This window comes from Tachyglossus aculeatus, chromosome 11 (assembly GCF_015852505.1).
Source record: "Tachyglossus aculeatus isolate mTacAcu1 chromosome 11, mTacAcu1.pri, whole genome shotgun sequence".
Classification (NCBI taxonomy): domain Eukaryota; kingdom Metazoa; phylum Chordata; class Mammalia; order Monotremata; family Tachyglossidae; genus Tachyglossus; species Tachyglossus aculeatus.
Genome location: NC_052076.1, coordinates 22,381,873 through 22,404,457, shown reverse-complemented (window position 1 = coordinate 22,404,457; position 22,585 = coordinate 22,381,873). Strand labels below are relative to the sequence as shown.

At 45.8% G+C, this 22,585-nt stretch overlaps 1 protein-coding gene across 7 annotated transcripts in view; it reads left to right on the top strand.

The window, feature by feature from the left end:
• The window catches only part of MARCHF10 (membrane associated ring-CH-type finger 10), a 96,467-nt gene that overhangs the window by 43,081 nt on the left and 30,801 nt on the right, over positions 1-22,585 (top strand). For all 7 annotated transcript variants that reach the window (XM_038754179.1, XM_038754180.1, XM_038754174.1 and 4 more), the window contains 2 exons: positions 19,896-20,042; positions 21,127-22,444. In XM_038754179.1, coding sequence (XP_038610107.1) covers positions 19,896-20,042; positions 21,127-22,444 — 1,465 coding nt within the window. The remainder of the gene's footprint in view (positions 1-19,895; positions 20,043-21,126; positions 22,445-22,585) is intronic.

Genomic DNA, 22,585 nt, shown 5'->3' with positions numbered 1-22,585 from the left:
CAACCTGATCACCTTGTATCCCCCCAAGCGCTTAGAACAGTGCTCTGCACATAGTAAGCGCTTAACAAATGCCATCATTATTATTATTATTATTATAGCTTAGTGGAAAGAGCACGGGCTTGGGAGTCAGAGGTCATGGGTTCTAATCCCGGCTCTGCCACTTATCAGTTGTGTGACTTTGGGCAAGTCACTTAGCTTATCTGTGCCTCAGTTACCTCATCTTTAAAATGGGTGGGGAGGGGGGCACTCAGCACAGTGCCCTCGACATGGGCGGTGCTCAGTACAGGGCCTGTAGGAAGGAGGTTGGGGAGGGGGTGCTCAGCAAAATGCCCTGGGCCTAGGGGGTGCTTAGTACAGTGCCCTGCACCTGGGGGTTGCTCAGTACAGGGCCCAGGAGAAGGGTGATGGAGAGGGGGGGCCCCATGTGGGACATAGACTGTGTCCAACCTGATTATCTTGTATCTAACCTGCACTTAGGACAGCATTTGGCATATGGTAAGCTCTTAACAAATATTATTATTATTGTTAGTCAGTGTTACATCATGACATTCTATGGAAACCCAGCATGCCTTTCTGATCAATTAATCAATCAATCAATCAATTCTATTTATTGAACGCTTACTATGTACAGAGCACTCTACTAAGCACTTGGGAAAGTACAACAAAACAATATAACAGATGCATAAAACAAGCTGTGGGAAGCATCAGAAAGTCATACTGTCTCCAAAGTTCCGAGAAGAGTACTCTGGACACAGTAGGCATGTGATAATTCCCATTGATTGATTAATCGATCGATCGATGCTGGATCTTAGAAATACAGCTGGTTGTTGCTGTGTGAAAATCTCATAATGAAACCCAGATATTGGGGTGGCAGGCTGAGACCCTAGGGCAGTGAGGTAAGTTGGCCTGCTGTGGACCTAGGGAACCTGGTGCCATTTTATCTCCATGTCTGTTTCAGTCCTACTGGGGGTTGGGGTCGGGGCAGGGAGAGATAAATAGGGAGCAGAAATAGGACCCTAGATGGTGCCATTGGTGCCTTTAAATCAATCAATCAGTGGTATTTATTGAGTACTTAAAGCTTACAGAGCACTGTCCTAAGCACTTGGGAGACTACAATAGAACAGGGTCGGTAGACACATTCCCTGCCCACAAGAAGCTTACAGTCTGGGACCACAGTGCTAGCAGACAAGTGGCCTGAGAAGCAGCATGACCTAGGGGAAAGACCACGGGCCTGGGAGTCCTAGGACCTCGTTGCTAATACTAGCTATGTTACTTGTCTGTTGGGTCACCTGGAGCAAGTCACTTCACTTCTCTGTGCCTCAGTTACCTCATCTGTAAAGTGGGGATTAAGCCTGTGAGCCCCCTGTGGGACAGGGCTTGTGTCCAACCTGATTAACCTGTGTCTATCTCAGCACTTAATACAGTGCCTGGCACGTAGTAAGCTCTTAACAAATACCATTTAAAAACTAGCTTTTTTTCCAATACGGAGTTAGTTTGGGATGGCAGACTGTCAAGGAATCAACCCATTCAGTCTCCTCCCATGGATTACAGAATAGTCATAGGACTGATGGAGGCCAGAGAGGGATTTGCATGGGAGAAGCAGCGTGGCTCAGTGGAAAGAGCCTGGGCTTTAGAGTCAGAGGTCATGGGTTCAAATCCCGGCTCTGCCAATTGTCAGCTTTGCAACTTTGGGCAAGTCACTTAACTTCTCTGTGCCTCAGTTCCCTCATCTGTAAAATGGGGATGAAGACTGTGAGCCCCCCATGTGACAACCTGATCACCTTATAACCTCCCCAGCACTTAGAATAGTGCTTTGCACATAGTAAGTGCTTAATAAATGCCATCATCATCATCATCATGGGAGGTTTACATTTTTCTCTCTGTCTCTCTCCGTCACTTCCTCTCCCTCCGGACCTTCTCCCTTCCAAACCTCCCAGGAAGGTTCTGATTCTCTCTCGAGTCATCAGCTCCCCAACTCCCCGAAAGGCGGAGATGGACCCCGGAGAAGACCACTTAGCAAGGGTCCCTGGAGATTGGAGAGAGGGGGAGGAGGGGGCCTCCAGTAGCATGGCTGGTTAGATGGATTGCAGGAGAAGAGGGGCAAGAGCTTTGCCATCGGTGTCCGGGAAGGTGGTTCCCAGCAGCTGGCTCCCCTAGAACTACCAAGGGGAGGTCTTGTTTCCGAGGCAAGGCAGAGGGAGAAGCGCACATAGATGTATGTCTGGGGCTGGGGTGCTGCCAACTGACCTAGTGGAAAGAGCATGGCGCTGGGAATCAAGAGAACTGCCGTTGCTTAGCTGGGTGATCTGGGGCAAGTTGCTTAACTTCTCTGGGCCTCAGCTTCTTCATTGGTACAAAGGGTATTTAATTCTGGCTCTCCCTCCTTATTGGACTGGGAGTCCTTTGTGGGATAGGGACTGTGTCTGATCCTATGATTCGTCTCTACCACTTAACTTATAGTATGTACTTAATAATTACTTTGATAATTACTATAATAATTACCCACATGCAGTATACTGTATAGGCCTGCAGTTTATACCCCCCCCCAAAAAAAAATGACCCTGCTAATTTAGCACTTCCAAGGCCTCTGAGCCCTTGGGAACTCTCAACCTACCATAGCAGGCATGTCCACTATGTTACATACTCTACTACAAGTACTAACTCACATTCATACTCCTTTTTTCCTCTTTCCTCCTATCTGTCAATGAATTTAGTTTCTGTGTCCTCCCACTAGATCCTACGCTCCTTGAGGGCAAAGATTAGGTCTACTAACCCTATTATACTCTCTCAAGTGATCAATACAGTACCCTGCACACAGTAGACAGTAAGTTCCTTGGGAATAGGGAGTGTATCTACTAACTCTTTGGCAGTTTTCCAAGCTCTCAGTATGTGGCTCTGCACTCAGTGGGCACTTAGTAAATATTATTGCCTGGCTGGTTACTCGGAAGAATTGCTGGCCATTTCCCTTCAGTTACTCTGGCCCAAAAGTTAGGCCAGGAGAGATTGGTTTGAGTACAAGGAGGAAAATGTCCTATGAGCCTTCACCCCAGACTGGAGCCTTTCTGCAGGAGGCTGAATAGTTTGGTCAGTCTTTCGATTTTGGAAATAATTTAGCGAGTTAGTTCATTCACAGATTTTTTTCTGTGTCACCTGTTCTTTCTGGACAGTGAATGCATGTTCCTGATTTTTTTTCTCTCTCTCTCTCTCTCTCTCTTTCTCTCTCTCTCTCTTTCTCTCTCTCTCTCTCTCGCTCGCTCTCACTCTCTCTCACTCTCTCTCCTTCTCTATCCCTTTTACTCTCTTTTTTGGTTTGTTTTCTGCACAGGTGGAAGCAGCGAGTCACCCCTCTACTGCGTTAGCTCTTCCCCTTTCTGTACACTCTTTGCTCTTTCCCCTTCTCACCTCCCCAGCTCTGAGACCTCCTGCCTTCTCCTGCCTCTCGTCTCTCCCCCATCACCGGTTTCCCAGCCCCCTTCCTCCTCTCTTCCTACAGCTTTGCCTTCTTTCTCCTCCTCCTCCTTCTCCTCCTCCTCCTCCCACCCCACTTCTTTTGCCTTCTCCCCTTCCCCACTGCCACCCTCACCTTCCGCTTTCTGCTGCTTCCCCATCACCCGCCCCATGCCAGCAGAGTCAATTGTGCTGTGTGTGCCCCGCCGCAGAAATCAAAACCCAATTTACCTAATGTGGTAAGTTTCCCCCGGCAATGCACACATCTCAGTGGACTCAGCTGGTTGGTGGTGGGGGTGGAGGGCAGAGAGGGGCAGACCGGGCAGCAGAGGATGGGCATTCTCAAGGATTTGGCCTGGTAATAAGCACAGAGGAAGCGGGAAAAGAAATGGGAGGCATTCCAGCTCTTCCTACTTCATGTAGCATCTCTAGGTCTCTTGCTCCCATCTCTCCAAAGCCCCACAAAGGCAAAGTTGCCAATAAAATCCTCCCAACCTATCTGGAGGCTCTTGGGTTTCTTCTCCTGTACCTGGCATGGTCTGCGTCACCAAAGTAGAAAGGTGGAATGCTCGTTGGGAGCTGTTTTCATCACACTCTTTGATGGAAGACTGGGCACACAGACATTTCTCCCCTGGAGGATTGTCGCAGGGGGCAGGTCTTTATGAAAACACACCCAGCAACTGCAACAGAGACACTGGAAATCACTTTCAAGCCACATCAAAGGTGGGGCAAGTTAAAGAGCTCAGAAAATGTTTACATTCCTCTATTGCTTCCTTATTAGACACTATGGTTCTTAAGCCCTTGAAATCCTTCTTCTTGCACTTGAAAATAAAAAAATACCTATGCTACATAATTAAACCTTAATTAAGACCTCCTCTGGAAGTGGGAGACGGTAAACATCTCCAGTGCACTCCTCAAGGCAGTTCAGTCTGCTGCTTATGGTCACCGACAAAGGAAATGTCTGCTACACTGAGCCAATAACAATCGTGGCACTTTTGCTATCAGTTTTTTCATAATCCCAAGAAAACAGTAGACTGTTTCTCTTTATAATGCCTGAGACAATATCTTGGTCCCTCCTGGCAGCCCCACACTTAGACAAGGAAGTGTTTCAAAGGACAAAGCTTTCAGAAATTTCATTCTCTCTCTACTACTACTACTGCTACTACTACTAATAATAATTGAGGTATTTGTTAAGCTCTTACTACGTGCCAAGCACTGAACCAAGCGCTGGGATAGATACAAGGTATAAGTCATTTTCCTACACAGGACGCACAGTCTAAATAGGAGAGGCACAGGTATTGAGTCCCCACTTTACAGATGAGGAAACTGAGGCTCAGTGAAGTGCACTGATTCATCCAAGGTTACCCTGCAGGTAAATGGTGGAGTCGGAATTAGAACCCAGGTTCTCGGTTGGCCAGGCCGTGCTCTTTCCACTAGGCCATGCTGCTTTTCACTCTTCCTCCCTCCTTTTGGCGCCAGACCAGGGATCCAACCAGCTCAGAGGGCTGTCACCAGCAAAGACAGAAAAGATTCCTGGAAGGAAGTGTGTGATAGGTGCCCCTTTTTCTTTCTCTCTCTGCCTTTCACCCTCCTTTCCTCTTAAACTGCTGTAGGGAATATCTGTGTAAGCAAACTAAAGTGGAGGCTTAAGCAATTACCAGATGCGCTTGATAATGGAGACACTATTGTGGAAATTTAGGTCAACAATCACCCACTCTGTCTGCAGGAACAATTCTTTTTCCTCCTCTGAAATTGGCCTACAGCCTCCTCGAACCCACTTTCCTTCATCAAACCCTTTCTTCACTATTAAGGCCAAAGGACTGGCAGTAATTACCCAGTTCCATCAGACAAAATTCCCACTTCTTGGAATTATCCAGACAGAAAGTGAGGTTTTACCTGAAGTGTCTGGATAATTACCTCAGTCCTTGGCCTCCATGATGGCAGTAGTCAGAGACATTTTGGGTTTCCTCATTGCCCAATGAAGGCTAGCTGTGAACAATTTCATGTCTCCCCTATAAGAGTGGAAGGAAGCTCTCTGCAGATAATGTCATTTTTTTATTCTGTACTTCCCAAGTGCCTAGTACTGTAGGCACTCAATAAATGCCACTATTGCTATGAGTACTTCTGCTACTGTTACTACTATTACTACTACAGGCTTCAGGGGAAATTTCCACAAAATGCAATTTCTTTCCCTTCAAGGGCACTGATAGCAACTGAGTTCTGGCTAAGCGACTCCTAGAAATAGGCTGCCACAGCCCAGTCAGGGACTGAACTTGTAATGATGAGTGAAAAGATAACAGAGAAGCAGCACGGCCTGGTAGAAAGAGCAGGCTGGAAGTCAGAGGACCTGGGTTCTCATCCCGACTCTGCCACTTATCTGCTGTGTGACCTTGGACAAATCACTTTATTTTTATTAATGTCTGTCTCCCCCTCTAGACTGTAAGCTTGTTGTGAGCAGGGAATGTGTCTGCTTATTATTACATTGTACTCTCCCAAGCTCTTAGTATGGTGCTATGCACACAGTAAGTGCTCAGTAAATACAATTGAATGAATGAAGGAAGGAAGGAACTTAAGTTCCGTGGGCCTCAGCTACCTATTCTGGAAAATGGAAATTAAGACTGTGAGCCCCATATGAGACAGGAACTGTGTCCAACCTGATTAGCTTGTATCTACACCAGTTCCTAATAAAGTACCTGGCACATAGTAAGTGCTTAACAAATACCATAAAGTAGACATTTCAAATTATGTCAATTTGTTTCAGCATTACAGGCATATTCCATGATGCAACTGAGATTTCTTCCATAAAAATGTGGTTAAAACATGGGGCCCGTTTTCCCAGAGCTTGAGATGATATAAATTAGGATCTCTTCCAGGACCTCTGAAAAAGTAATCTGAAATCCCTTCCCAAGCTCTATATTGTAAGGAAAAATATTACTAAACTCTTGTTTAGTCTTTATTCAAGTAACGCATCGCATCACAGTTTTAAATAAAGAATTGTGATCTTGTATCTGGGAAGCAGTATGGCCTCGTAGAGAGAGTACAGGCCTGGTTTTCAGAGGGACCTGAGTTCTAACCCCAGCTAAACCATTTGACTGCATTATCTCTGGCAAGTCATTTAACTTCCCCATGCCTCAGTTTTCACAACTATAAAATGGGGATTAAATCCTACATCTTCCTACTTAGACCATGGGCCCGAAGTGGGACAGAGACTCTTTCCGACCTGTTTATCTTGGTTCTACTGCAGCACTTAGAACAGTGCTTGGCATAATAATGATAATCTACCCCAGCACATAGCACAGTGGTTGGCCCAGAGTATGTATGCACTTCATAATTACCATCATCATTATTATTTTTGTTAGGTTATTATATGGTTATGCATGAGTGTGAAGAATAAGAAGCATGTTCTGCTGACTGTGGAAGTTGTTTAACTTTAGTGAAGAATTCATTCATTCATTCATTCATTCAATCATATTTATTGAGAGCTTACTGTGTGCAGAGCACTATACTAAGCCCTTGGGAAGTACAAGTCGGCAACATATAGAGACGGTCCCTACCCAACAACGGGCTCACAGTCTAGAATGGGGAGACAGACAACAAAACAAAACATGTAGACAGGTGTCAAAATCATCAGAACAAATAGAATTAAAGCTATACGCACATCATTAACAAAATAAATAGAATAGTAAATATGTACAAGTAAAATAAATAGAGTAATAAATCTGTACAAATATATATGCAAGTGCTGTGGGGAGGGGAAGGAGGTAGGGTGGGGGGGATGGGGAGGAGGAGAGGAAAAAAGGGGCTCAGTCTGGGAAGGCCTCCTGGAGTAGGTGAGCTCTCAGTAGGGCTTCGAAGGGAGGAAGAGAGCTAGCTTGGCGGATGTGCAGAGGGAGGGCATTCCAGGCCAGGGGAAGGACGTGGGCCAGGGGTCGACAGCGGTACAGGCGAGAACGAGGTACGGTGAGGAGGTTAGCGGCAGAGTTGATTCCATTTAGATTGAATGGCAGCTTTCTTCAGCCCCTAGCAGGACTTTGGACACTTCTATGCCCCTTGGAACTACTCTCCCCTTGAGAGTCTCATTTTTCAATCATGGATACAAATTCTTCCACTTTCTTGAAAATTGGGGCAAGAATTTTTAATACCATGATTTTAGGTGGGGACAAAGAAACCATAATGCCTTTAGTCTCTACAACCTGCAGCGGCACATTTTTTTATATTTGTTAAGGGCTTACTGCATGCCAGGCATTCATTCTTTCAGTTGTATTTATTGAGCGCTTACTGTGTGCAGAGCACTGTAGTAAGCGGTCGGAAAGTACAATTTGGCAACAGATAGAGACAATCCCTACCCAACAACGGGCTCACAGTCTAGAAGGGTGAAACAGACAACAAAACAAAACAAGTAGTACTAATTGCTGGGGTAGATACAAGATAATCAGGTTGGACCCAGTCGCTGTCCCACATGTCGCTCACAGTCTTAATCTCCATTTTATAGATGGGGTAACTGAGGCCCAGAGAAGGTCACACAGCAGACAATAATAATAATGATGATGATGGCCTTTGTTAAGCACTTACTATGTGCAAAGCACTGTTCTAAGCGCTGGGCAGAGCTGGGATTAGAACTCAGGTCCTTCTGACTCCCAGGCACGTGCTCTATGCACTAAAGCTAAGGATATGGTCCTCATCTGGACTATTTCTATGAATAAGTGGCAGTGAACTCTGACATCTGTATCATCCACCCATACATGAAGCCACCTCCCTGTTTCAACAACTTCTTTTGTTTTCTGCTCTAGGGCTCTCTTCGACACCTTAAAAATATTTTTTTAATAATATTTGTTAAGCACTTATTATTGATAAGCATTGTTCTAATAGCTGGAGTAGATAAAATGTCAAACAGGTGAGACACAGTCTCTGTTCCTCATGGGGTTTATGGTCCAAGGAGGTGGGAGAACCGGTATTAAATCCCCATTTTACAGATGAGGCAACTGAAGCACTTAATATTAGTAACTGTGGTATTTGTTAAGCACTTACTAGGTGCCAGGTACTGAACTAAGCTCTGGGATAGATAGAAGCAAATCGGGTTGGACACAGTCCCTATCCCACATGGGGATCATGGTCTTAATCCCTATTTTACAGATGAGGTAACTGAGGCACAGAGAAGTCAAGTAAAAAGAAGTGACTTGCCTGAAATCATCACAGCAGGCAACTGGTGGACCTGGGATTAGAACCCAGGTCCTCTGACCCCCAGACCTGTGCTCTTTCCACTAGGCCACACTGCTTCTCAACTATGGGCAGAGATTCCTTCCATTTTGGTGTATTATTGATTGCTTAATTCTCATCTCAGGTTGGGAGGGGGTCTGGTTGGGGTCTGCATTTCTGCAGGGCTCAGCCAGAATGGCAGATTGGCCAGTGGGCCGGGCACACCTGGGAAAAGGCGGCAACAATGTCATTGAACCAAAGGACAATCCCACCACCAGACTAGTTGCATCGGAGGATAGTTGTAACCTGGGGTCTACTCGTGTGTCAATCAATGAATGGTATTTATTGAGCATCTACTGTGTGCTAAACACTGTGATAAGTGTCTAGGATAGTACTAGAGAGAAGCAGTGTGGCTTAGTGGAAAGAGCCCGGGCTTGGGAGTCAGAGGACATGGGTTCCAGTCCCAGCTCCACCACTTGTCGGCTGTGTGAACTTGGGCAAGCCACTTAACTTCTCTGGGCCTCAGTTACCTCATCTGTAAAATTGGGATTAAGATTGTGAGCCCCAGGTGGAACAAACCTTATATCTACCCCAGTGCTTAGAACAGTGATTGGCACATAGTAACCGCTTAACAAATACCATCATTATTATTATTATTATTACTATTCATTCATTCATTCAATCATATTTATTGAGTTCTTACTCTGTTCAGAGCACTGTACTAAACGCTTGGGAAGTACAAGTTGGCAACATAAAGAGATGGTCCCTACCCAACCACAGGCTCACAGTCTTGAAGGGGGAGACAGACAACAAAACAAAACATGTGGACAGGTGTCAAGTCATCAGAACAAAAAGAATTAAAGCTAAATGCACATCATTAACAAAACAAATAGAATAGTAAATATGTACAAGTACTACTACCATATAACAGAGTTGGTAGACACACTCCCTGCCCACAGTGAGTTTACAGTCTACCTGCACTCTTGTAAATTTACTGCTAATTTGCATAATGAAAGCCAGATAGGGTGATTTCCCCTTTGGTTCCTTTTTTTGGGTTTGGTTTTGGTGGATTATGGGCCTCAGGTCAATGGGAGGGGGTTCTGGCACCTGCACTTTTGGGACCATCCAAGCCGTCACCAAAACCTGCAGGTCTCAACTCAGCAACATTGCCAAGATCTGCCCTTTCCTCTCCATCCAAACCGCTACCCTGCTCGTTCAAGCTCTCATCTTATCCCGTCTGGACTACTGTATCAGCCTCCTCTCTGATCTCCCATCCTCCTGTCTCTCCCCACTTCAATCCATACTTCACGCTGCTGCCCGGATTGTCTTTGTCCAGAAACGCTCTGGGCATGTTACTCCCCTCCTCAAAAATCTCCTGTGGCTACCAGTCAACCTATGCATCAGGCAGAAACTCCTCACCCTCGGCTTCAAGGCTCTCCATCACCTCTCCCCCTCCTACCTCCCCTCCCTTCTCTCCTTCTACAACCCAGCCCGCACCCTCTGCTCCTCTGCCACTAATCTCCTCACCGTGCCTCGTTCTCACCTGTCGTCGACCCCCAGCCCACTTCATCCCCCTGACCTGGAATGCCCTCCCTCTGCCCATCCGCCAAGCTAGCTCTCTTCCACCCTTCAAGGCCCTACTGAGAGCTCACCTCCTCCAGGAGGCCTTCCCAGACTGAGCCCCCTCTTTCCTCTCCTCCTCCTTCCCCTCTCTATACCCCCCACCTTACCTCCTTCCCTTCCCCACAGCACCTGTATATATGTATATATGTTTGTACGTATTTATTACTCTATGTATTTATTTATTTTACTTGTACATATCTATTCTATTTATTTTGTTTTGTTAATATGTTTTGTTTTGTTCTCTGTCTCCCCCTTCTAGACTGTGAGCCCACCGTTGGGTAGGGACTGTCTCTATATGTTGCCAACTTGTACTTCCCAAGCTCTTAGTACAGTGCTCTGCACACAGTAAGCGCTCAATAAATACAACTGATTGATTGATTGATTGACCTCCACAGACAACAGCACCTAGTATCTGCCTCAGTTGCCTTTCTGAGGAAGTTATTGTATTTCTATTTTGCCTAATGTGTCTTTTTTTTAATACGATTTACCCGCCTCCTCCTCGGCAGCTTGCTTGTTCCCCACTTTCAGAATTAGAGATAGTGCCAGAGAGCAGTGGATGAAGGGGAGGGGGGTGGGAGTTGGGGGACGGGAAAGGGGAGGGGGTCAGCTGGAGCTTCGTGGGGGCAAAGTCCCCTCAACCCCCCCACCCCAAACCAAGCAGCAGTTAAACTCTATAAGTGCCTAACTGGTCAGGAACTGAAGACTAGGACTGATCAAATTTGCATGCCCTGTGGGGTGTTTGCCACTGAGAGGTGAGTTCTGTCTGCAAGTCTGGGCTAAATCCTTGATTCATCTCCAGGATCCCATCCCTAGCAGCAGCAGCTTAAGTCTTCTTTGCTGCCAAATCTTGCTAAAACTCTGTGGTCTGTCAACATAATCGCATTACTAGGTGGGGGCCTAGGGAAGTCCTGATTCGAGGAGCTCGGTGCAGTGGTGGGGGAGATTTAAGAGTACCAGTTTTGAGTTGGGCGAGGGGCAGAAACCAAAGCATCTGCGAAGTTGACCCCGGAATCTGGTGCTGGGCCTGGGGTCGGGGTGGAACCCAGCCAGGGCAGAATTTCCCAGGTCCTTCTGACTGTGAAACAGCCTCTCTCCAAAGGTCACTTAACTTCTCTGTGCCTCAGTTCCCTCATCTGTAAAATGGGGATTAAGACTGTGAGCCCCACGTGGGACAACCTGATCACATTGTATCCCCCCAGTGCTTAGAACAGTGCTTTGCACATAGTAAGCACTTAACAAATACCATCATCATTATTATTATTATTATTATTATGGCCATTGTACCTTAGGATCCCCTAAGGGTGGTGGCAGCAAAAGCCGAATTTAAATCTCAACTGTGAGACTGCCTTATTTACCTCTCCCTACCACTGTTGGGTAGGGACTGTCTCTATATGTTGCCAACTTGTACTTCCCAAGCGCTTAGTACAGTGCTCTGCACACAGTAAGCGCTTAATAAATATGATTGATGATGATGATGATGATGAAAACGCACAGGCCTTGAAGTCAAAAGGACCTAGGTTCTAAACCTGGCTTCACTACTTGCCTGCTGTGTGGCATTGAGTAAGTCACTTAACTTCTCTGTGCCCCAGTTAGCTATCTGTAAAATGGGGATTGAAGCTGTAAAACCCATGAGCCCACTGTTGGGTAGGGACTGTCTCTATATGTTGACAACTTGTACTTCCCAAGCGCTTAGTACAGTGCTCTGCACAGAGTAAGCGCTCAATAAATACAATTGATTGATTGATTGATTGCTGCTCCCCAGAGCTGAGGGGCAGCGTGGCCTAGTGGAAAGAGCCTGGGCCTGGGAGCCAGAGGACCTGGGCTCTAATTCCAGCTCTGCCACTTACCTGCTGTGTGACCTTGGGCAACTCATTTCACTTCTTTGGGCCTCAGTTTCTTCGTCTGTAGGTGATTAAATAAACTACATGGGGATTAAATAACCCCCTCAACTGGGAGCCCCAAATGGGACAGTGACTGTGTCCAACCAGATTGTCTTTAATCAGGACGTGTCACCCTGCTCCTCAAAAATCTCCAGTGGTTGCCCATCCACCTCCATATCAAACAAAAACTCCTCACCATCTGCTTTAAAGCACTCCTTCACCTTGCCCCCTCCTACCTCATCTTCCTTCCCTCCTTCTACAACCCTGCCCACAAACTTTGCTTCTTCAGTGCTAACCAGTGGAAAGCAGCGTGGCTCAGAGAAGCAGCGTGGCTCAGTGGAAAGAGCACAAGCTTTGGAGTCAGAGGTCAGGGGTTCAAATCCCGGCTCCACCACTTGTCAGCTGTGTGACTTTGGGAAAGTCACTTAACTTCTCTGTGCCTCAGTTACCTCATCTGTAAAATGGGGATTAAGACTGTGAGCCCCACGTCGGACAACCTGTTCACCTTGTAACCTCCCCAGTGCTTAGAACAGTGCTTGGCACATAGTAAGCGCTTAATAAATGCTATAAAAAAAACCCTTCTCACTGGGCCTCCATCTCACATGTCTCGCTGCCGACCCCTGGCCCACATCCTACCTCTAGCCTGGAATGCCTTCCCTCCTCAGATCCAACAGACAATTACTCTCCCCAGTGCAAATTCTTATTGAAGGCACATCTCCTCCAAGAGGCCTTTCCAGACTAAGCCCCACTTTTCCTCATCTCCCACTCCCTTCTGCATCACCCTGACTTGCTCCCTTTGCTCTTTCTACACTGTGAGCCCACTGTTGGGTAGGGAACATCTGTATATGTTGCCAACTTGTACTTCCCAAGCGCTTAGTACAGTGCTCTGCACACAGTAAGCACTCAATAAATATGATTGATTGATTGACTGATTCCCCCACCTTCAGCCCCATAGCACTTATGTACATATCTGTATTTTTGTTTCTGTGTATTGATGTCTGTCTCTCCGACTTTAGATTGTAAGCTCATTGTGGGCAGGGAATGTCCCTATTTATTGTTGTAGTGTATTTTCCCAGGTGCTTAGTACAGTGCTCTGCACACAGTAAAACGTTTAATAAGTACGATTGAATAAATGAATGAATACATTTCCTAGTGCTTAGTACAGTACTTGGCAAATAGTAAGTGCTTAGCAAATACCGCAATTATTATTAGTCTGTAAAATGAGATTTATGCTAAGACAATGCCTCTACGAGAAGAGTTCATAAGGTTTTAGAAAAACAAACTTATCACTAGCATTTATTCTATCATTATTGTTATTATTATGGTATTTGTTAAATACTCACTACTATTTCTTATGGTATTTATTAAGCACTTACTATGTGCCAGTCACTGTATTAAGTGCTGGGGTAGATACAAATTAATCAGGTCAGACACAGTCCATGTCCTACATGAGGCTCACAGTCTTAATTACCATTTTACAGAAGAGGTAATTAAGGCACAGAGAAGTGAAGTGACTTGCCCAAAGTCTCACACTGACAAATGGCAAAGCCAGAATTAGGATCCAGGTCCTTCTGACTCTCAGGACCATTGTCTATCCACTAGGCCACACTGTTTCATGTGCCAAGCACTCTACTTGGGGTAGATACAAGGTAATAATGATGATGATGATGATGATGGCATTTATTAAGCGCTTACTATGTGCAAAGCACTGTTCTAAGCACTGGGGAGGTTACAAGGTGTTCAGGTTGTCCCACGGGGGGGCTCACAGTCTTAATCCCCATTTTCCAGATGAGGTAACTGAGGCCCAGAGAAGTGAAGTGACTTGCCCAAAGTCACCCAGCTGAAAATTGGTGGAGCCGGGATTTGAACCCATGACCTCTGACTCCAAAGCCCGTGCTCTTTCCACTGAGCCATGGCTGCTTCTCTCTGCTGGATTATCTGTGTCCAAGATAATCAGATTGGACACAGTCTTTGAACACACAAGACTCACAGTCTAAGTAGGAGGTAGAAGAATTTAAACCCCATTTCCCAGATGAGGGAACAGAGGCTCAGAGGAGTTCATTCATTCAATCAATCATAGTTATTGAGCGCTTACTGTGTGCACCTCACTGTACTAAGCACTTGGGAGAGTACAATATAACAATAAACAGGAATAGAGGAGCAGCGTGGCTCAGTGGAAAGAGCACAGGCCTTGGAGTCAGAGGTCATGGGTTCGAATCCCAACTCCCCCACATGTCTGCTGTGTGACCTTGGGCAAGTCACTTAACTTCTCTGAGCGTCAGTTTCCTCATCTGTAAAATGGGGATTAAGACTGTGAGCCCCACGTGGAACAACTTGATCATCTTGTAACCCCCCAGCGCTTAGAACAGTGCTCTGCACATAGTATGCGCTTAACAAATACCATTTAAAAATAATAATAATAAAATAAACAGACAAATTCCCGGCCCACAATGAACTTATGGTCTAAAGGGGGAGACAGGCATGAATATAAATAAATAAATTACATAAATGCTGTGGGCAAATAAAAGATATGTACATAAGTGCTGTGGGGCTGGGAGGGGGAATTGAATAAAGGGAGAAAGTCAGGGCGATGCAGAAGGGAGTATGAGAAGAGGAAAGGAGGGTTTAGTCATGGAAGAGCTCTCAGAGAAGATGTGTCTTCAATATGGCTTTGAAGTGAGAGAGCGTAATTGTCTCTCGGATTTGAGGAGCAAGGGCATTGCAGACCAGAGGCAGGACGTAGGTGAGGGTTTGGCGATGAGAATGACGAGATAGAGGTACAGTGAAGTGACTTACCCAAGCAGAGTGGCAGAGTCAGGATTAAAACCCAGGTCCTCTAACTCCTAGGCCTTTGCCCTTTCCACTTGGGCCATGCTGCCTTCCACTAGACCACGCTGCTTCCAAAGATGACTCCCCTCCCAGGTACCACAACAGCACTGTGGTTTCTCTGGCTAAGCTCCCAGATTCTCACCCTCGTCCACAGGGACCACAAGGTTCACTGTCCCTCCATCATGTTCAACACGTTGCAGAGAGAGGAAAAAAAAAAAGACTTTAAAGAGTCTTTTCACAATGCTCTGCGTATGAAAACAATGATTAAGGATCCACTAATCTCTGCTTTCTCTGATTCCAGACAAGATTTTTCTATCCAGTCACTCTGCCCTTCCCCTGACATAGGTAGTTTGGAGAAGCAGCGTGGCTCAGTGCAAAGAGCATGGGCTTTGGAGTCAGAGGTCATGGGTTCAAATCCCAGCTCTGCCAACCGTCAATCAATCAATCAATCAATCAATCATATTTATTGAGCACTTACTGTGTGCAGAGCACTGTACTAAGTGCTTGGGAAGTACAAGTTGGCAACATATAGAGACAGTCCCTACCCAACAGTGGGCTCACAGTCTAAAAGGGGGAGACAGAGAACAAAACCAAACACACTAACAAAATAAAATAAATAGAATAGATATGTACAAGTAAAATAAATAAATAAATAAATAGAGTAATAAATATGTACAGACATATATACATATATACAGGTATATATGTCAGCAGTGTAACTGGGCAAGTCACTTAACTTCTCTGGGCCTCAGTTACCTCATCTGTAAAATGGGGATTAAGACTGGGAGCCCCCTGTGGGACAACCCAATCATCTTGTAATGTCCCCAGCGCTTAGAACAGTGCTTTGCACATAGTAAGCGCTTAATAAATGTCATCATTATTATTATTAGTTTGCACAAACTCGTCATTTCCATTCGGTTTTGTCAATTGGATAAGTTTGTTTTCCAAAAAGAGGCAGTTCCCACTTACCAATTGATTGGGCTCACATTCTTTTTTGGAGGAAAGAATCTGTCCTCTGGAGGTACAGATGAAATCTTGACTGAATTTTCCAGTTCCATCACTGACCATGTGACTGGTATTTATTGAGCACTCTTATAAAGCACTGGAGAAAGTAAGAAGATTGAAGCAAGAGGCACCTCCTCCTCTGTCCACAGAATCTTATACTCTGATAGAGGATACAGGTTCAAAATCATTTATAAATAGATAATAGTAATAATAGTAATGATAATAATTTGTGGTATTTGTTAAGCACTAACTATGTGACAAGCCCTATTCTAACCACCAGGATAGATACAAGATAATCTGATTGGAGACAGTCCCTTACCACATGGAGTTTACAGTCTTAATCCCCATTTTACAAATGAAGTAAATGAGACACAGAGAAGTGAAGTGACTTGCCCTAGGTCATACAGCAGACAAGTGGAGGAGTTGGGTTTAGAACCCAGGTCCTTCTGACTCCCAGTTCCACTGTCTATCCATGCTGCTTCTCTAAGTTCCTTTGAACATTTTGAAGTTCTTTTGAACATTTTCACATGTCTGTTTATTGTTATATTGTACTCTCTCAAGTGCTTAGTACAGTGCTTTGCACATAGTAAGCACTCAATAAATATGATTGAATGAATTAATGGATGAGTGTTGATTTTCACAAATCCATTTTTAAAAATATGATTTTCATACTTTCAAGTCCAAGCTCTTAGAATCTGAAAGATTTAGGTGTAGTCTAGAAGATTAGATGGAAGGCAAGTAGACCATGTTTGAACAAAAACTAAAAATTTGAAACTTCCCCCCATCAATCAGTGATATTTACTGAATGGCTGTTGAGTGCCAAGTACTGTACTGAGCGGCTGAGAGAGTACAATGAGAGAAGACACAGTCCCTTCCTCGAAGAACTGTAAGTATAATGGAGACAGAAAGACCCAAAAACAATCCAGCAACTGTTGGTAGCAGAAATGTGGCAGGAGAAATAAATAAAGATTGTATAAGGGAGGTTGAGAGATATCAGATGGCTGCCCCCCCCCCCCCCCCAACACACACACACACATGCACACACACACAGCCACCTACAGACACAGGGCTGCTCATGGCAGAGAAAATGATGTCATTGCAAGACACTGCAGGCTCAGCAGTCTTCCGAGGGACGGAGCATACCCAAAAAGCACTCCATGTGACATCAGCAGAGGAGCAGTGTGGCCTAGTGGAAAGAGCACAGGCCTGGGAGTAAGAGGACCTGAGTTTTTTTCATTTTGTTTTTTAATGGTATTTGTTGAGCATTTACTGTGTGCCACGCACTGTACTAAGAGCTGAGGTACATGCAAGATAATCATGTTGGACAAAGTCCCTGTCCCACATGAGGCTCAGAGTCTTATTAATCCCTATTTTACGGATGAGGTAACTAAGGCACAGAGTAGTGAATTGACTTGCCCGAGGTCATTCATTCATTCAATCGTATTTATTGAGCGCTTACTGTGTGCAGAGCACTGTACTAAGCACTTGGGAAGTACAAGTTGGCAACATTTAGAAACGGTCCCTACCCAACAGTGGGCTCACAGTCTAGAAAAGGTCACACAGCAAACAAGTGGTGTAGCCGGATTAGAACCCAGATCCTCTGTCTCCCTGGCTTGTACTCTTTCACTAGGCCACGCTGCTTCTCATGTTCTAACCCAGCTCTGTCACTTGCTTCCTGTGTGGCCTTGGGCAAGTCACTTAATTTCTTGGTGCCTCATTTCCCTCAACTGTAAAATGGGAATTCAATACCTATTCTCCCCCCTACCTAGACTGTGAGCCCCAAGTGGGATAGGGACTGGGTCCAAAATGATTAACTTGTATCTACTCCAGCACTTAGAACTGTGCTTGACACATAGTAAAAGCGTAACAAATACCATAAGAAAGAATAATGTTACGTTGTGAAAGATCAAACAGAAGCCACTGAAATCCCCAAACAAGAACATTTCTCAAGATGGTCTCTGAGCCCCCAACCAACCCCTGCTCCAGAGCCATTGCATGCCATTCCCCAGGGGCCCTGCCCACCCAGGCACCACTTCCTAGTCGCTCAATCACTCAATCAATGGAATTTATTGAGCACTTATTGTTGTGCAGAGCACTGTACTAAGCATTTGGGAGAGTAGAATAAAATGTCAGCCTGCCTGCTTTGAGATCTTTAACCCCCACTGTCCTGTGTCTGCCCCATGACCCTTTCCCACCCCCACCACCTCCCAGACAGCAGACCTTGAGGTGGTTGCTTACCTCCGCCCCCATCCACCCCAGCGCTTACTACAGTGCTGGCACCTAGTAAGCGCTTAACAAATACCATCATTATTGTTATTATTTGTAGATGGTGAGAGCTGTTCCCTGGTGGAATTTTGAAATGGGAGGGAGCCTTCTAGACTGTGAGCCCTTTGTTGGGTAGGGACCGTCTCTATATGTTGCCGACTTGTACTTTCCAAGCGCTTAGGCCAGTGCTCTGCTCACAGAAAGCGCTCAATAAATATGATTGATTGAATGAATGAGGAAGGATCTGACCTCAGGCCTACCTGGGCTCCTTCCAGCTACTGATTCTCGCATAATCCCAACATGTCATTTCTAGGACACCGCTAAGTTTGGGGAAAGTAGGATGGGAAAGTTTGGCAGATTTGAAGATTTGTGTAATTGTCAACAAGGCTGGGCTATATGCTTAACTCATTCAAAGACAAGCTCCTTGTGGGCAGAAAACATTTCTACCAACTCTATTGTACTCTCCCAAGCCCGTATTACAGTGCTCTTAAACGCCCAATAAATACCATTCCACTTGTCTGCTGTGTGACCTTGGGCAAGCCACTTCATTTCTCTGTGCCTCAGTTACCTCATCTGTAAAATGGAGATGAAGACTATGAGCCCTGTGCGAGACAAGGACTGTGACCAACCCCCTTAGCTTGTATCCACCCCAGTGCTTAGTACAGTGCCTGGAACTGAGTAAATGCTTAACAAATACCATTATTATTATTATTATTATTATTATTATTATTATTATTATTATTATTATTATTATACTTACTATGTGCAAAGCACTGTTCTAGGCGCTGGGGGGTTGCAGGGTGATGGGGTTGTCCCACGGGGGGCTCACAGTCTTGATCCCCATTTTACAGATGAGGTCACTGAGGCACAGAGAAGTTAAGTGCCTTGCCCAAAGTCACACAGCTGACAAGTGGTGGAGTCAGGATTTGAACCCATGACCTCTGACTCCAAAGGCCGTGTTCTTTCCACTGAGCCAAGCTGCTTCTCTGTAGAATGGGGATGAAGACTGTGAGCCCCCCATGGGACAACCGGATCACCTTGTGACCTCCCCAGTGCTTGGAACAGTGCTTTGCACATAGTAAGTATATATAGTATACATATACAAACATGTATATATGTTTGTACATATTTATTACTCGATTTTACTTGTACATATCTATTCTATTTATTTTATTTTGTTAGTATGTTTGGTTTTGTTCTCTGTCTCCCCCTTCTAGACTGTGAACCCACTGTTGGGTAGTGACTGTCTCTTACTGCACACAGTAAGCGCTCAATAAATACGATTGATTGATTGATTGATTGATTATTGATTAAAATTGTCCCTGCAGAGGACAAGGAGAGGTCCCTGCATCAGTTCCTAGGAAAAAAATGTTTCCCCTTGGAGAGAGGAGTGGAAAAATAAGGTGTGATTTTTAATAGAAATTTCAATTTACTCTGTGTATTGTTAATTCAACTTTTAATCCAGCGAGATGGGAATGGAATTGACCAAGTTGGCACAACTGAGGAATCCATTTGGGAAGAGTCTCCACAAAAGGGCAGTTCTTCCAGATGCTTGTTTTCTAGGTCTTTTGAGCTTGGTTTGTTTAAGAGAGAGATTTCTCCCATCCAGGTGATTGGTTCTTGATACTGAAATGGTTTTGCACTTCTCAGCGGCCCAGGCCCAGACCCTCTCAAGGAAGAAGCTGAACTTGGGGAGGCTGCCAGCGAGCCCAGGCTTGCAGAGCCAGAGATGGCCAGAAGAGAGATGTAAGCCCACCTCCTTGCTGCAGGCTACCCCGCAAGCTGCCGAAGGATCAGGTTGGGAAAAACAAACCCTCTCTTTTTTTTATCTTTTCCTCCCCATTGTAAGATGGGGAGTTTCATGGGGGGATAGGGACCAGGCATCATCAGTTATGTACTGCCTCTACCCAGTGCTTAGCACATAGTAGGTGCTCAGTTGACACTACTGGCAGGAAATCTCTGTTTATTGTTATATTGTACTCTCCCAAGTGCTTATAAGAGTGCTCTTCACACAGTAAGTGCTCAATAAATACAATTGAATGAGCTAATGAACTAACTAGAGGATTCAAGAGGCTTCTCCTACCTCTAGATTCTTGTGCTGATTTTTTTAATGGCATTTGTTAAACACTTACTATGTGCCAGGCACTGTTCTAAGTGCTGGGATAGGTACAAGGTATTTACCTTGTATCTAAGAGAAGCAGCATGGCCTAGTAAATAGGGCATGGGCTTGGGAGTCAAAAGGACCTGACTTCTAATCCTGGCTCTTCCACTTGTCTGTTGTGTGAACTTGGGGAAGTCATTTCACTTCTCTGGGCCTCAGTAACCTCATCTGTAAAATGGGGATTAAGACTGTGAGCTACATGTGGAACATGAACTGTGTCCATCCTGATTATCCTGCATCGACCCCAGCTGGTAGTACAGTGTCTGGCACATAGTAAGCGCTTAGCAAGTATCATTTTTTTAAAAAAAGGCCAAAAAGATCCTGAAGGCTTCCAGCTTCACTGAACTAAATTGTGATCAAATGGCCATGGCCAGGTTTGTGTTTCTTTTTCACTAATTTCAAAGGGAAATTGTCAGCATTAGAACAATGAAGAAACAGGAGGGATCTATTCATTTTCTGTAGTGGTTTTCAGCCTGCTATCAGACCTGGGCAACTCTGGAATTTAGCTCTTCTCTCTCTAGGACCCACCAGCGCACTGAGCATGATGGGATGCAGGGAAATGCTGTCTGGGGGTGGTGAGTTTCATGGAGGAAACAGCTCCTGATTCTCTTGAACCATCACTCTTCCAGGCACTTTCAATTCTATGTGCATTTTGCAGGTTTCAATCCCCCACCCAGGCACAACAGAACAGATACCGAATTTTGTCTCCTTTCAATGCAGAGCCTGTAATGCGGCCAGAAGGCACCGGATGGCCCAGCGAAAGGAGGCACTCTTTAGAGAGAAGACACTTGGCCCAGTCCTCCCAACTCGACAGAGACCAGGAAACCCCAGACCAAATCAGTAAAGACCGAAATGCACTTCCACAGGCTCAGCAGCCTTTGGCTCTGCTGACAGCTATTCGAGGCGCACCAAGCGAGGCCAACGGACAGTGTCTTACAGCTGCTAGGACAGGGCACTCGTGGAGGCCTCCACCCAGGTGTCGAGCTGAAGAGTTTCCTTCAGTTCGGGGCTACCGCTCCGGAGAGAGTGGAGATCCCGAAAGCGATAGCCCCAGGCTGGAAGAAGAATCCCTTCATTTCCGGTTCCAACAGCCCCCGTCAGCTTTCGTTCCCAAGAACAGCAGGCGGCCGGGGGCGTCGGTAGCTCCGGCGGAAACCCAGCCCTTGGATGATGAACTTGGGAGCGGGAGAGCAAATTCACTAAGAAGGAGTGATGCCGGTTATCCCTCAGTAAGACAAAGCAGCTTGAGAGAGGTGGCCCCCGAAGAGGCTACCGGGGGACAAAATCCGCTTCGCAATCCCAAAATAGCCAACGGGGATTCCGTCGCCGAGTGCCATGATGCCACGAGTGAACAGGAGATGCCCTCATTCACTTCTCAAGTCACTAAAGCTGACACCAGGCCAGTGAGTTGTTTCAATGTCACCACTTTCCCTACCACTGGAAGCAGTGGAGAGAGTAGGTCAGCTCAAGAGAGGCCGTCCCACGGAACCTGCCCCAGGACTTATGACGGCCTTCCTCCGGGGAGACCAGTGGCTCCCAGGCCCTTATTGAATCTGGCCCATAACACACTCAGACCTTTGCCACCTTGCCCACCACGAGGTGAGGTGCCAACGGGTGTATTCTTACCCTCGACTTCCCTTCAGATCCTGGATTCGGACGGCAGTGTGAGGTTTAACACTCGTCGGCCTTTGTCTCCTATTCGAAGTAGGCTTTCTTCTGCCAGGACAGAAAACCAGGATGTTTCAGGACTTCTGGCCTCCTCAGTGGAAGATGATACCTGCTTCAGGGAAGAACAGGCAGAGAACAGCTTAAGTTCATCTCCAAGTTTTCCAGTCATTCCTGAAGATCCGGTAGCCAGCCCATCTTCAGGGGCTCCTCCTAGTTGTCCTCCACCAAGGATGGATTTTCCAGGCCCCCTACCCCTGGCTGGTTCAGTGCAGGAGGAAGTGCCTATTGTGTTTACAGTAGCTGGTTTAAATGCAAAGGAAGCTCCCAAGACTGGCACAGACCCTGGGAACCTGAAGAGACTGCAGGAGAGGTGAGGAATTTTCATAATTGCGGGGGTTACACATACACCTCTGATTTTACGACAACTTGCCAATGCCCAGAAAAGCAGTTCCCTGGCTAACTAGAGAGTTCGTGGAATGTGAAATTACAGAGCTTCTTTGTAGTTTATGCC